The 14,368-nt window shown below is 60.8% G+C and overlaps 2 protein-coding genes and 1 long non-coding RNA gene across 4 annotated transcripts in view; 2 read left to right on the forward strand and 1 right to left on the reverse strand.

The window, feature by feature from the left end:
* POLD1 (DNA polymerase delta 1, catalytic subunit) overlaps positions 1 to 6,829 on the forward strand; it is a 22,217-nt gene extending 15,388 nt beyond the window's left edge. The window contains exons 18-27 of the mRNA XM_043899899.1: positions 2,509 to 2,604; positions 2,720 to 2,857; positions 3,749 to 3,924; positions 4,154 to 4,306; positions 4,445 to 4,547; positions 5,259 to 5,391; positions 5,472 to 5,585; positions 5,886 to 5,938; positions 6,019 to 6,116; positions 6,644 to 6,829. Coding sequence (XP_043755834.1) covers positions 2,509 to 2,604; positions 2,720 to 2,857; positions 3,749 to 3,924; positions 4,154 to 4,306; positions 4,445 to 4,547; positions 5,259 to 5,391; positions 5,472 to 5,585; positions 5,886 to 5,938; positions 6,019 to 6,116; positions 6,644 to 6,749 — 1,170 coding nt within the window. The 3' untranslated portion in view covers positions 6,750 to 6,829. The remainder of the gene's footprint in view (positions 1 to 2,508; positions 2,605 to 2,719; positions 2,858 to 3,748; positions 3,925 to 4,153; positions 4,307 to 4,444; positions 4,548 to 5,258; positions 5,392 to 5,471; positions 5,586 to 5,885; positions 5,939 to 6,018; positions 6,117 to 6,643) is intronic.
* Positions 1,735 to 12,534, reverse strand: LOC122692411. Its single transcript, XR_006340645.1, has 3 exons — positions 12,371 to 12,534; positions 2,421 to 3,112; positions 1,735 to 1,869 (listed from the first exon to the last, which is right to left on the reverse strand). It is a non-coding gene; the product is annotated as an uncharacterized LOC122692411 (long non-coding RNA).
* Positions 7,482 to 13,511, forward strand: SPIB (Spi-B transcription factor). Of its 2 annotated transcripts, XM_043899962.1 has the most exons (6): positions 7,482 to 7,659; positions 8,653 to 8,680; positions 10,203 to 10,275; positions 10,562 to 10,773; positions 11,140 to 11,290; positions 12,541 to 13,511. In XM_043899962.1, the coding sequence occupies exons 1-6, from the start codon at positions 7,637 to 7,639 to the stop codon at positions 12,837 to 12,839; spliced, it is 786 nt and encodes a 261-aa protein (XP_043755897.1). In that variant the 5' UTR covers positions 7,482 to 7,636; the 3' UTR covers positions 12,840 to 13,511. The 2 variants fall into 2 exon arrangements, with proteins under 2 accessions (XP_043755897.1, XP_043755898.1); XM_043899963.1 differs by lacking the exons at positions 7,482 to 7,659; positions 8,653 to 8,680; positions 10,562 to 10,773 and having other exon boundaries at positions 10,210 to 10,275.
* Positions 13,512 to 14,368: the final 857 nt, after the last annotated feature.

A 14,368-nucleotide genomic window follows, 5' to 3' on the forward strand; every position in this document is an offset into this window, starting at 1 on the left:
CTGGATCGTCCCAACCCACTGGCCTTTTGGAGAGTGGATGCCTACGTGATTGGTTCAGCAAAACACTTGCTGACCTTTCACTGTGGGCTGGGCCTTGTGCCCTGTGGGTCTAGCCGGTGACATGGTGAGAGTTCCTGCCCTAGTGTCTAGCCTTGTGGGGGCACATATGGCGACAGTAGTAAATGTGTACAGGAAAGCAGTTGGTAGACAAAGTCGGGGAAGGATGGGTGGGGTGGGGCGGGGCAGGGCAGGCAGAGGCTGAGGAATGAAGGGAGGGACCCAGTTTGGCTCCTTCTTTCCACCTGTCCTATAGTCACCTGGCAGCCTCGTGTCCCTGGCAGTTGCCACCCCAGCCCACCTTCTCCCCTGGTCCCCATCGGGGTGGCAGAGTAGAGAGCATTTTCCCTTCCTCCTCCTGATGGGAGCACAGGGCCGTGTCTCTGTCAGGGGCCTTGGGCCACACCATATCCCCTTGACCTCTGGAGGGCCTGGAGACTGAGTAACTGAGGTCAGTCACATGGTGCTCCAGGCACCTGACCCCCAGTAAAACCCCAGACCACCAAGGCTGGGGGTCACCCTGGGGCAGGGCCGGGGGTCACCCAGCAGCACGGTCAGGCTCGGGCACTTGACTCACTGTCAGGCGCGCAGGTCCCCCGTCCTGTGCCTGAGTGAGGACCCCGGCGAGGATGCTCGGCTGGCACTAGGACAGTGCTCTGCTCCGAGAGGAAATGTGGGCAGAAGTGCCCACAAGCAGCATCCTGTGGGGGCTGTTTACTGCTCAGACAGAAACACACCCACAGCAAGACCACAGCGGGCCTGACTCACTGAGGTTCTGCCATGCTGGGATCAGTGCCTCAGCTCATGGCCTAAGAGATTCTTAGAAAGGTCTTCTCTCTAGTCCCTTACCCTGGGGTTTGGGTCCCTGCACATTCCAGAGTTGGTTCCTTCCAGCCACAGGGAGCTCCCTTCATTGTGTCAGTCCTCACATGGCTCTGGGTAGAAGGGACTGGGCATTCTGCTGGGAGGGGCCTGTGCACCCCCATCCACCTACCCACTTGTAGTTCAGGGGCCCCCAAGCCACCCTCAGATCCAGTGATTCACTAGAAGGATTCAGAACTCAGAAAAGCTGTTATGGTTATGATTTATTACAGTGAAAGGATAGGGGTTAAAGCCAGCCAAGGGAAAGGCACATGGGGCAGAGTCCAGGGGAGGACCAGGCGGAAGCTCCCATTTGCCTTTCCCAGGGGAGTCCTGCAGACAGCTCTCCTTCCTCCCCGCATTGATGCACTTGTGGTACTGCCCATCAAGGAAGTTCACCCCAGCCTTGGTGGCCTGGGTTTTTATTGAGGATCAGGTGCATGGAGTACACCATGTGACTGACCTCAGTTACTCAGTCTCTAGTCCCTCCAGAGGTCAAGGTGATATGGTGTGGCCCAAGGCCCCCACCATAAATCACATCACTTGGTGTGACCCAAGGTCCCAGATGAACAAAGACATTTGTCAGGCAGGACATGCCAAGGGCTTAGAGGTTCCCTCCCAGGAGCCAGCCAAGAGCCAGACCTCTCTTTGGGCGAGGTTAATCTCTTGTGGTAGATCACCCTTACCACTCTTTCTGGCCCTTCCTAATCCCTGGGGCCTCTCCCAACCTCCTTGGTGGAAAGCAGTGGGTGCTTGGGCATCAGGTTGCAGCTCCCAAGGGGAGGCCAGGCAGGAGGGTGTGGCTGGGCTTCCCCTGGCGCTTCCTCATCACTGCTGCCGCTTCCTGGCCTTGTCTCTCTTGTCATTTTCCTCTCAGCCCCTTCTCTCTGTCTCAGGTATGTCTGTTTCTTGGCCTCTTTTCCTATTTCTGTTCCTTAAGCTTATGAAGGCCTAAGGGTGGAACAAAAAAAAAGTACTGAGTTGTTTCAGAAAAAAGTTTGAAAGAAAAAGGAACATCGAATGGGTGGGACAAATAGAAGACAGTTGGATGGTAGATTTAAGCTCAGGTATAATCAATAATTACACTAAACATAAATGGCCTAAATGCTTGAGTTAAAGACAAAGGTTTTCTGGCTGGATCCAAACAAAAACAGTAGTCACATGTGTTTCTCCTTAGTGTGTCCCTCCTCCTTTCCCAGATTCAGTTTCTTTATTTGGAAAAAAATGGTCTCCCCCTGGCCCTGTTACAGCCCCCTATCTTTGGGGGGGACATTTCTGATTGCCCAAGGATGGGGGAATGGGACCAGGAATGTCACCAGATGTCTCAGTACCTGTGTGGAGAGACACTGAGCTGATGGCCTCTTCTGGCACTGGCCTTTCCGCCACTATTTGCTGCCGTCAGGCCCTCCTCTAAGGACCTCCATTAAGGAGCAGCTCAGTAGCCCATTTTGCAGATTTGGAAGCTGAGGCCCAGAGAGACAGCAGCTCACCCATGCTCATACCTGGAGGAGCAGCAGAGGTGGGAGCCCAAGCCCGTGTTCCCTCGGATGGCCTCTGGGCTCTCATGCTGCATGATTCTCTCCCCAACAGAGTGTCACCGGGTTCGGGCGCCAGATGATTGAGAAGACGAAGCAGCTCGTGGAGTCCAAGTACACGGTGGAGAACGGCTATAGCACCAGCGCCAAGGTCAGGGGCCTCCTGCCTGCCTGCTGCTGCCTGAGACGGGCCCGGGGCTGGCGTGGGAAGTGCAGGGGCCGCCCAGCATCTCCCCGCCCCCCGGGTCACACGCGCCCCTCCCCAGGTGGTGTATGGTGACACAGACTCGGTCATGTGCCGCTTCGGCGTCTCCTCCGTGGCTGAGGCGATGGCTCTGGGACGGGAGGCTGCAGACTGGGTGTCCGGCCACTTCCCCTCGCCCATCCGGCTAGAGTTTGAGAAAGTAAGTGGGGGCCCCCAGTGCTTGGAGTGGACAGACACCTTGCCACTTTTTGGGGAGGGTCTCTGAGTCTCGGGTATGTCTGCATTTGTGTGAGATTCTCCTGCTGTGTCAACGTCTGGGCACCCTATGTTGCTCAGGTCTCCGTTTCGGGGCGCCCTGAACTGGGTGTCCCATTCTTTGAGTTCATAAGCCCCACTTTTGAGGTATTTTGTTTGCTGCCTGGATCCTCCTGAGTTCAGGATCTTGGTCTTTGCTCTGCAAGACAGTGTTTCCTAAAGATGCTGTCAGTCTTAGAGCATCTCTGGTTTTTAGGTGTGGGGGGGGCAGCCCTGTCCATTGGGGGCCCCCTGACCAGGCGATGCCTGGATTGGGGCGCTGCTTTCCAGTTCTCCCAGAGTGAGACAGGCTTGGGTCTGGGAGCCCTCACGTCATACTCAGTCCCCAGCATTCACAGCTGGGGTCAGGCCTTGGGGTGCACTTGCTCTCAGATTTGGAGCCTGTCCGTCCAGGGAGGCCCCGCCTCAGGCTCACTCCCTGCCTATAGTCTCTTCTTTTTGAGGGGGTGCTGCCTGGCTCCCCTGTCTGCCTCTGGTCTGTCTCAAACCTCCATTTGGGGCCCTCCAGACTTCACCCTGGTGTCTGGATCTTGGGTTTTAGGGTCTAGGTTTATTCCAGTCCGTTTCTGATCTGGGGGGGCAGTCCCTGGAATGCTGAGTCCCCCACACAGCCCCTCGGAGCTGGGACGCTGGGGTCTTAGGGTCCACCTTCCCCAGTGACCCTAGCCCACATCCCCGGGGACCATCCCTGACTGTCCCGTTTCTAGGGAAGTCTCAGGATGGGGCGCCGGCGCCCACAGTCCCAGGGGCTCAACCCGCCGCGGCTTTCCCCCAGGTCTACTTCCCCTACCTGCTCATCAGCAAGAAGCGGTATGCGGGCCTGCTCTTCTCCTCCCGGCCCGACGCCCACGACCGCATGGACTGCAAGGGCCTGGAGGCCGTGCGCAGGGACAACTGCCCCCTGGTGGCCAACCTCGTCACCGCCTCGCTGCGCCGCCTGCTCATCGACCGGTGCGTGGGGACCCCCACCCGGCCCCGGGGCCCGGCCCCCAGCCCCTCCTCCCCTGGGGACACAGGTGTCAGGCCCAGCCCTTCGGTGGCGGTGCTGTGGAAAGAGTGTGGGGTCGGACAGCTGCAGGTTCCGGCCCGGTTTCTGCCCCCTGGCAGCCGGCGGCCGGGCAGGGCCCCTCCCCGCCCCTGGCACGCACCCTGAGTCCCACTGACGGCCGCCCCTTTGCAGAGACCCCGCGGGCGCCGTGGCGCATGCGCAGGACGTCATCTCCGACTTGCTGTGTAATCGCATTGACATCTCGCAGCTGGTCATCACCAAGGAGCTGACCCGCGCAGCCGCCGACTACGCGGGCAAGCAGGCCCACGTGGAGCTGGCCGAGAGGTGCGCCCGGCCCGGGAGGGGGTGGGGGCGGCCAGAAATAGCCCCTCACCAGCCAGCTGGGCCCGCCACTTCCCGCCCGCCCGCCCCCACCCGGCCCACCTGCCCTCACCCGGGCCTGCCGCCCCGGTCTCCCCGCAGGATGAGGAAGCGGGACCCCGGGAGCGCGCCCAGCCTGGGCGACCGCGTCCCCTACGTGATCATCAGCGCCGCCAAGGGCGTGGCCGCCTACATGAAGTCCGAGGTCAGGCCCACCTGGGCTGCGCGCTCCGCCCAGCTCTCCGGCTCTCACTTCTGCTTTCCAGGCCTGGCGGGAGGGTGTTCCTCTCCGCGGCCCCGCGGGGACCTTGAGAACCGCCCCCAACACATCAACACACCCCTGGGAGTTGGCTCCGTGATGCTTTGCTCTCAGGCTTTCCCGCACCCTCTGGAAAGGGCGCCCCCCCCCCCCGCCCCCGCTATTCGGACCCCTCCTGGAGAAGGGGGCGCAGCCTCCCTGCAGACGGCGAGAGTGCCTGTCGCACCGTCTGTTTCTGTGGCTCCGGCTTCTTGGTCCCGGCTCTCCAACTTGTACTTCCCTGGGATTCACACCCTCCTGCATCCTATCTGGATGTCTAGTGACCCCTGACCCCACAATCTCCTCTGCAGTCCCCAGTTCCTGCCCCATCACCTTAGATCTGGGCTTCCAGCCTCCAGCTCTTATCTTTGCACCTCCTGCCCCCACTGTGCTCTCTGACCCTTCCTTGGGGACCTGAGGGCGTCTACCTGTGACCAGGGACCCCCATGACCTCTGACCCCATCCTAGTCTGGGCTAGCAACTGCCACTCAGCATTGCCCCACTCATGATTGAAGGACCCCCCCCAACCTCTGCGGCTCCAGGGACCCCGGCCCCTCAGCCCCTCCCAGGCCCCGCCGCCCCGTTCCCCCGTGTGACGGCGCCCTGCTCTGCCCACAGGACCCCCTGTTCGTGCTGGAGCACAGCCTGCCCATCGACACGCAGTACTACCTGGAGCAGCAGCTCGCCAAGCCGCTCCTGCGCATCTTCGAGCCCATCCTGGGCGAGGGCCGCGCGGAGGCCGTGCTGCTGCGTACGGGGGGCCCCCCGGGGCGGGTGGGGGTACTGGGGGCCCGGTCTGGCACCTGGCCCACCGCCTGCCCTCACTTGCAGGCGGAGACCACACTCGCTGCAAGACGGTGCTCACGGGCAAGGTGGGCGGCCTCCTGGCCTTCGCCAAACGCCGGAACTGCTGCATTGGCTGTCGCACTGTCCTCAGCCACCAGGGTGAGTGCGGGACCCCAGCCCCCGGCCTTCCCGCCTCTGCCATCACCCGAGGTCTCTGGCACCAGCCCCACAGGCTGGCGTGGCCCCTGGGTGGGGCTCCCGTCTGCAGGCGCCGCCGTGAGGGTCCCAGGCCCCCTCCCCCGGGGGTTCCCCAGGGAGTTTTTTCCACACACTTGCTCCCTTGTTCTCTGTGGGGACTTTCAGAAGCCGGGATGGGCAGCGGGCGGGGATGGGTCGGCCCAGGCCCTGGCTCAGCCCCAGCTCCCCGGTGCTGACCGCCCCCCCCCCCCCCAATCCCAGGAGCCGTGTGCAAGTTCTGCCAGCCCCGGGAGTCGGAGCTGTACCAGAAGGAGGTGAGGGGTCAGGGGAGGCGGGCCGGGCAGCTGGGGCTCAGGCGGGGCCAGGCTGCCCGCTCAGCCCCTGCCGTCCCCAGGTGTCCCACCTGAGCGCCCTGGAGGAGCGCTTCTCACGCCTGTGGACCCAGTGTCAGCGCTGCCAAGGCAGCCTGCACGAGGACGTCATCTGCACCAGGTGGGCGGCCAGCCGGGTCAGCGCAGCCCCCCCACCCCACCACTGCCCAGGCCTGGCTCAAAAGCCCGGCTCCCAGCTCTCAGGCTCAAGTGCCCGCGCCCTCCCTGCCACATCCCCCTCTGGCTGTGAGGGTCTCCCCAACCCTTGGTGTCCTGGCCTCGCTGGGGTGGGCGTGGGGGGCTGCTGAGCGGGCAGGGCCGGGCACCCAGTATCTGCCCAGGAAATGGCCACACACACCATCACACAGAGGCACATGCAGGGTCCCAGCCCCCTCCCCCAGGGCGGGCCGGGCTTTCCCCAGGGAACGGGTGGGCGGGGCGGGTTCCCACGCCAGGTGCCAGGTGCCAGGTGATATACGGCTGGTGGCCCAGCGCCTGAGCGAGCACCCTCTGTTATCGGCTCCCCCCCTCAGCTTGCTGAGCAAACAGCCCCTGGTGGGCGGGTGTCGGGTGGGCAGCACACAGGGGCCAAAGTCCTGGGAACGGCCCCTGCCCTGCCTCTGGCCCTGACGGCCGCCCGGCCCGCAGCCGGGACTGTCCCATCTTCTATATGCGCAAGAAGGTGCGGAAGGACCTGGAGGACCAGGAGCGGCTGCTGCGGCGCTTCGGGCCCCCCGGCCCCGAGGCCTGGTGACCTCTGACCTCAGCGGACTTCCCACCTTGGGGGGCGGGGGGACAGGCGGGGAATTAATAAAGCTCAGGCCTTTTGTTCCATGGTGTCTCGTGGTCTCTGGGGGGTCGTGGTCCACCGTCACGAGCCCTGGCCCAGGTGGCCTCGCTTCACTGAGTGGGATGCCCCGACCCCCAGGAGGCCCCCACTGGCCCCTTCACCCTCCCTTGCAAGACCCCTGGGTCGGATCGGATCTCCCCGCCCCTCCTGAGCGCTCCCCCCAGGCCCCAGCCAGCAGAGCCTCTGTGGGCCCCGCCCTCCAGGTGCTGACCTGCTTCCTCCAGGCCTGGGGCAGCCCCCGGCAGGAGGCTCCTGCTCCCCGGAACGACCAGGGGACCCCCCCCTCAGGTCACACACCCACAGTGTTTCCACCTTGGGGTCCCCACCAGCTTCAGGACTGGGTTTCTTCCTCAGGGACCCCTGCTCCCCCGCCTCTGACACCCCAGTGCTCTCACCTGTTGTCGGTCTCTGCGTGCCCCCCAGGAACCCACTCCCCCCGGCTCCTCTGTCCAGAGACCCCCCCCCACACACACACCCTGACCACAAGACCCCTGACTCCTTTACTTTCTCAGGGTCCCGCCAAACCCAATGCTTCTCCCATCTCCACTCCTCAGGGCCAGCCCCCCCACCCCAACCCTGGGGATCCCCAAATCCAGAGAGCCCCTGGGCCCACCCTCTCTGCCACGTGACCAAGGGGTTGTGCAATCCAGCCCCCTCCCCGACCCCCTCCCTGAGGGGATTTTCGAGGAGGGCTGAGCTCACAGCCAGCCGGCACCCCTGCCCCCCCCACCCCGGGGGCTGGGCCAAGGTATAAATAGGGGTGGTGGCTGCAGGCGGCAGCAAGCACCACCATGCTCACCCTAGAGGCTGCACAGTAAGTGGGGACCCTCCGAACCCGGGACCCAGAACCCCCGCCCTGCCCCTCACCTTTGACCCCTCTGCCACCAGGCCCCCCCGCGGGGCGGTGGTCTCTGTCCCACCCAGGGGGCAGGTGGGTGGGAGGGGCTGGGGTCCGCTCCCCCTCCTGGGTCTCTTTGCCTCTGCCACTTCCTCGATTCCTTCCTGCATCCCACCTGTGTCTCCCCTGGACCCCTGGGGAGAGAAAAGAGAAAGGATCTCTCTCTTGGGGCGCTTTCTTCCCTCCACCCCGGTGTCCTCCTGAGTGGCCCTTGGCCTCTGTCCCTGTCTTCCCCTGGGTCTCACTGCATCCCTGACTCTGTCTGCAGCCTGTGCTGTGGGCCACATCTTTTCTGTTGGTGGGTCTCTCGCTGCCTCTTGCTCCCTCGCTGTGTCTGTCTCCAGTCTTTCTGTTTCATCTCTCCATCTGTCTGCCCGTCTATTCCCCACCCATTTCTGGGGCTTAATAAATAGCTCCTGCAGCCCAAGCGCGAACGTCTCTCCACACCTTTCTCCCTTCCCTCCTCTCCTCCCTTCGCCCTGGCGGAGCCTCTTCTGTGTTTCCCCATCTTCTGTGTTCTCCCATCGTCTCTCCCCTCTGGTCCAGGATGGACCCATTGAACGGACTCGCTCACCGAGGCCCCCTCCCCACCCCCACCTGCCCTCGGGCACCCACATCTTCTCTCCGGGGACTTTCTCTCCTTCACTTTCCCTGCCCCCGCCCGGCCTCTGTCTATGCAAATCCCAGGGGAGGGGGGAACATTTGCCTGGCCTCCGCGCCCCACTTCCTGTCCCGGTGGGAGAGTGGGGGTGAGTGTGGTGGGGCTGGTCCCACAGCGAGACACGCAGCCACGGACCGGCTGCAGTGGTCACAGCTGCAGCCACCTGCCTCTCATCCATCCCCCAACCACTTCGAGAGCCAGGAGGCTGAAGACGCCCCTGACATGCCCTTGTGTCTCTCCCCCTCCAGGCTCGACGGGCCACACTTCAGCTGTCTGGTGAGTTAGGGTCCTGGGGGTCAGCAAGGGCTGGGGTGGGGGAGACCCACGTGGCCCATCGCGGCCTCCCTGCCTCAGTTTCCCCCTCTGCTTCTTCCTGTCCCTTTGTCTTTCTGACTTTTCATTGCTATCCCCAAGCCCCCTTTTCCCCACCCGCTGCCATCACAGAGTATTTTTCTAACATCTCTTTCCTTCTCTCAGAGCCTGGTCCACTTCCTCCAATGGGGAGGAGTAGGTCTTTGTGTCTTTGACTTTGCGTCTCTTCCTCCATGCATCCCACTTTCAGTAAATCTACTTCTTCCTCCTTCCCTTCTCTGCTTGACTTTATATATTTTCAAAAATTGAGTCGAAACTATTTCAGACATGCAGAATACTACACCCCACCCCCCATAAACCCACAGCCTAGTCCAAGAAATAAAACCCCACACATATGCTTGAAAGAAACCCCTGCGGGTGCCCCTTCCCCAAGGCATCCCACCCTTCTCTGGCTTAAAGAGTTTTGCTTTAAAAAAAAAAAATTGAGGTTTGTCTTACAAGTCAGAAAAGTGACAAGTCTTGTGGACAGCTCACTGAGGTTTTCACTTATGTGCACACCTGTGTAACCACGGACCGTATGAAGATAGAGAACATTGCCGTTACTCTAGAAGATTCTGTCATGTCCCTTCCCAATCAATAGCCCCCTCTGATACTTTCCACCACAGATTAGTTTTGTTTGGTTCTGAGCTTTATGTCCAGTGGCCCCCTTTGGCTCTGGCTTCCTTCATGTGACCTCAACTGTGTGTCAGAGACTGTTCCTTTTTCTTTGCTGTATAGTACTCCGAGGACGAGACCACAGATCTGTGTGTTCTCCCATCCCTGGGCACTCAGGCTGTTTCCCGTTTGGGGCTGTTACTAAAGTTGCCCTGATTGTTCTTGAACAAAGCTATTTTTATGGACTTATGTTTCCAGATCTGGTGGGTAAATACCTAGCCCTAAGACCAGGATGACATATCTCTAGTTATAGATTTTCACTGCTAAAGCAACGCTCAGCTCTTGGGGCGAATTGAAGTGATATCGAGGTGGATAAAAGAAGGGTCGAGAGCTTCTTTCCCTCTGTTAGAAAAACTTCCATGCCTCTTACCCTTCATCCCCTGTGCTCCCGGCCCTGAGGCAGGAAAGGCTGGGGGAATTCTCCACCCTCCTCAGCTGCTATGACTGTACTGGCGAGGTGCTGGGGTTCCCGGAAGCCCACACTCTTAGTGGGAGCTGGCTGCCATGTCTGTCAGAGACCATGGTCTCTGTGTTTCTACGTGTCTCTGCCTGTGTCTCTCGTTGTGTGTGAGTATATGTGTGTGTCTGGGTCTTTGTGTGTTTCTGCTGTGCTGTGCCTACCTCCCATCTCTGTGCCCCTATTTCTGATGCCTAGTCCTTGGGCCTCTCTTTCTCTCCCTCTCCCAGCCTGTCAGAGTCTCCCCCTTGGTCCAGGGTGGGTGGGGTCTCCCGGCAGCCTGGGTGACCCCTCTTCCTCCCCCACCCCTATCAGTACCCGGATGGGGTCTTCTACGATCTGGACAGCTGCAAACACTCCAGCTACCCCGACTCAGAGGGGGCGCCTGGTGAGTGACCCTAGCCCAGCCCCCCTCCCCCACTGCCCCTTGGGCCCGTTTCACAGATGGGGGAGCTGAGGCCCAGGGGAGCTGTCAGCTGGGCCAGCAGGACAAGGTTAGTCCCGGCCTCCAGACCTCCTCCCCTTTCCTCTCCCACGCACCCACTCGCCCATGCAAATCCTGGGGTCACAGATTTGCACAGCCCACAATAGCCCCTCTGTGCTGGCGGGGGCTTCGAGGGGGAGGGGCCCAAGGCCAGACCTCTCGGCTTCTAATCCCGCGCCCTTCCCCCCAGACCTGTGGAGCTACGGCCTCAGCCCCGCAGTCCCAGCCGCCTCCTATGAAACCTTTGACCCGGCTGTGGCCACCTTTGGCCACCCCCAGGGTGTCCAGCTCTGCTACGGCCCCTCAACCTACAGCCCCGTGGGGAACCTGGACCCGGCCCCCAGCCTGGAGGCCCCGGGACCCGGCTTCCCAGCGTACCCCACGGAAGACTTCACGAGCCAGGTAAGGGCCGGGGAGACCGTGGAAGTTCCCTATCCTTTGATTGAGGTGCCCGGCACCGCGTCAGAACCTGAGCACATAGGGAACCCTTCACCCCTCTGACGACTCTGGGGTTAAACGGCATTATTACTCCATCACATGAGCCAGCCACCAGAGGAGCAGACGTGCGTCAAGGGGCAGGAGGCTCTCACGGAGGTGGCCCAGGGGTCCCTGGCCCCGCCATGGAGATGGGAACTGAGCCTGAGTGCAGGCTGTGAGCAGAGCAGGGAGCCCAGAGCCACGGCCCAGGAAGAAGCGAAGGGACCGAAGCAGAGGGAAGCAGAGAAGGGTGCCCCTCTGCAGGCCATGGGTAACCCTGACCTTCTGCAGACCCTGGGCCCCCCGGCGTACGCTCCCTACCCCAGCCCCGTGCTCTCAGAGGAGGAGGACCTCCTGTTGGACAGTCCTGCCCTGGAGGTCTCGGACAGCGAGTCGGATGAGGTCCTCGTGGCTGGCCCCGAAGGCAGGGGATCTGAGGCAGGTATGTGGGAGCCGATGGGATGGGGGGGGACTCCAACTGTTGGTGGGGGTAGAGGGAGGGTTAAGGGAACCATGTCTGCCCAAGCACCTACTGTATATACTCCAGCACTGAGGGCACTTTCTAGATCTGCCATCTGCTGGCTGTGCTGCCTTGGGCAACTGCGTCTACCTCTCTGTGCCTTGGTCTCCTATCTGTACAATGGGGCGAAAACACTAATAGTGTCTGTTCCTGGTGGCTGGGAGGGTTCGGGGGATCATAAGTGTCAACAAGATAGCAATGCTTGGCACAGAGTCAGTACTCAAATCTTCACCATCATTATGGACACAAGAGCAACAGAAACCATCATAATATCAACTCCCGCCTAGTCAACCTTTGCTTCTGCCCCTGTGCCTGACCTCCATAACTCTCAACCCCTGGAAGTTGGAATTATTAGTCACTTTCCTTATCTGGGCCTCAGTTTCCCATCTGTAAAATGGGCTTTGTTATCATCATCCCTGTATTGTGGGGTTTTGATGAAAATTAAATGAGCTCATAATTGTACTGTGCATGGCACAGCACGTGGGTACCAAGTGCTTCACGAAGACTGGTAAAACACATACACACACAAGCCTCATTTATATAACTGAGAAAACACCAGCTCAGAGAGGTTAGGTCACCACCCCAACATCACACAGCTGGAAATGGCAGAGGTGGGGTTCTTGTATCTAATGCCTGCTATGAACCGCCACAGCCCCCCATCTCCCCACGGCCAGCTCTGCGGCCCCTTGCTGCTTCTAGAAGCCCAGGAGTTAGACCCCTCGGCCTCTCCCAGGATCCCAGTCCCTCGAGCTGACGTGCTGGGAGGCCTGAAGCTGAAGAAATGGCCAGGCAGATTCAAACCAACTCCAGATCTCTTCACTAGTCAGCTGTTAGAAGCCTTTAAGGAGCACTGCCAACCCATTTGGCAGATTCATCCCGTGCGCTCCACAGATACATTCTGGCCACCAAACAGGCACAGGATAGGCACACAGCCTGAAAAATAAAGCAGGGATGGGAGATGGGTCTTCCGGGGTGACACCTTCAGGAAGGGGGGCAACTTACCCTGGATGGGAGGGGTGGCACAGAGGAAGCCAGGCACGGTTACCCAGCAGCCACCTCCCTCACCCCACTTCTCTTGATGGGGAGGCAGGGGCTTGGCGGTTCCGGACCGGGGAGGGCGCGGGGTGGGGCCCCGAAGGATGCTTCCGTTAACCGCCCCGCACCCGCCGCAGGGGCCCGCAAGAAGCTGCGCCTGTACCAGTTCCTGCTGGGGCTGCTGACGCGCGGAGACATGCGCGAGTGCGTGTGGTGGGTGGAGCCGGGCGCCGGGGTCTTCCAATTCTCCTCGAAGCACAAGGAGCTCCTGGCGCGCCGCTGGGGCCAGCAGAAGGGCAACCGCAAGCGCATGACCTACCAGAAGCTGGCGCGCGCCCTGCGCAACTACGCCAAGACCGGCGAGATCCGCAAGGTCAAGCGCAAGCTCACCTACCAGTTTGACAGTGCGCTGCTGCCCGCCGCCCGCCGGGCCTGAGCCCAGGGCGGCCTCTCGGGGGCCCTCAGGGGCTCCACGCCTGTGTCTCGTGGGCGTCCCCGCACCCTGGGTCATAGGGCCCATGGACCCCCCCCACACTGGTGCGGGGGGCGGGCTGCTGCCACAATCCCTAAGCCCAGCCCGGGGCCCCTCTGGGATCCCCCCCCCCCATCGTGTCTGGGGCCTCTTTGGGAGTCCCTTGTCATGTCCAGGGGCCCCAAGATCTTCCTGTCTTGGGTCAGAAGACCTGGAGACGACTATGCTACGTGTCTGTGTAGAGGGGCGGGGCAGGGCAAAGTGCTTCCAGAATCCCAGGAACTTCTCTGGGATCCCCTTGTGATGCCTGTGATCCCTCAAATCTCATCTAGGGGCGGGTGAACCTAGAGATCATCACACCAGAAGGAGGGCTCTGCCTGCAGCCCTAAGCCCTATCCAGGGTCTCTCTGGGATCCCCTCTCATGTCTGAGTCCCTCTTGTCAAATCTGGGATCTCCTAGTTATGTCTGGGTCCCTGGGGTAGAGTGGGGGACCGTTTGCATGCGTGTCTCTATGCCCGTCTGTGACTCTCTCGTTCTATCTGTGCCTCCAAATTCCTTTGTCATCTTTGAGATCCCCTAATTCTCTGGAACCACCCTGCTGTCACTTTTCAATGTCTGAAAATCTCCAATCACATAATGGGTGCCTCTGGGATCCTTTTGTCATGTCTGAAAACACCATTGTCAGGTTTGGGGGGCGGTGGACCTCAGTGAACCTTGTGTCTGGGCCATGTAGTCTGGGATGCCCTTGTTTGTCTGGAATCCTCCGATCACCTCTGAGGCCCTCCTGGGATCCTCATCTGATACGCCCCTTTGGGGACCCACCAACAGCCCCTGAGTTTTCATGGGGACCCTCCCTCTCCGGGAATACCCTCCTTAGGGCGGTGCCGGGGAGCATTCTGGCCACTCCTTGATTTCTGTGTGACCTTGGCAAACCCCCCCATATCGGTTCTAACCAGAGACTTTGTGCAGTCCATCAACAGGTGGACCCCTTTTCTGTGTGGAGAGGCTGGAACAGGGTGGTGGCCACGTCTAATGGGGAATCTGTTTTCCAATCTCAAGTCCCCATTGCCCCTGGCTGTCATACCCCAGTGGCTTGTTTCAGTTGTCCATTGACCCCAACCATTTTTGTGTGAATCCAGCATTGAGCTGAATCCCAGATGAGCTCTGATTGGAACCCACGGGGGTGTCAGAGGCTGTGGGCTAAGGAACTAGAGCCTGAGCGACTGGGGGATCTAGGATGACCAGAAAGACTTGCTGCTTCTGGGCCAGTTTGGCCCTTCTGTGGAAGGGGAGAGAAGGAAGAAGATCTCGGAAGTCCTTTGCAGCCCTGTCAAGCCTTTGACGTATCACCTGAAATCTACCATCCACCCACTGATGGCCAGAAGGAAGACATGAAGGAGCATCAAGGACCCAGAGAGGGAAGAGGTCCTTGAAGGGAGTACATAGCGGCTGATAGCAGAGCCCGGGCGGGGAGCGCCCCCTCCGGGGAGGG

Source organism: Cervus elaphus, chromosome 4 (genome assembly GCF_910594005.1).
Source record: "Cervus elaphus chromosome 4, mCerEla1.1, whole genome shotgun sequence".
NCBI classification, from domain to species: domain Eukaryota; kingdom Metazoa; phylum Chordata; class Mammalia; order Artiodactyla; family Cervidae; genus Cervus; species Cervus elaphus.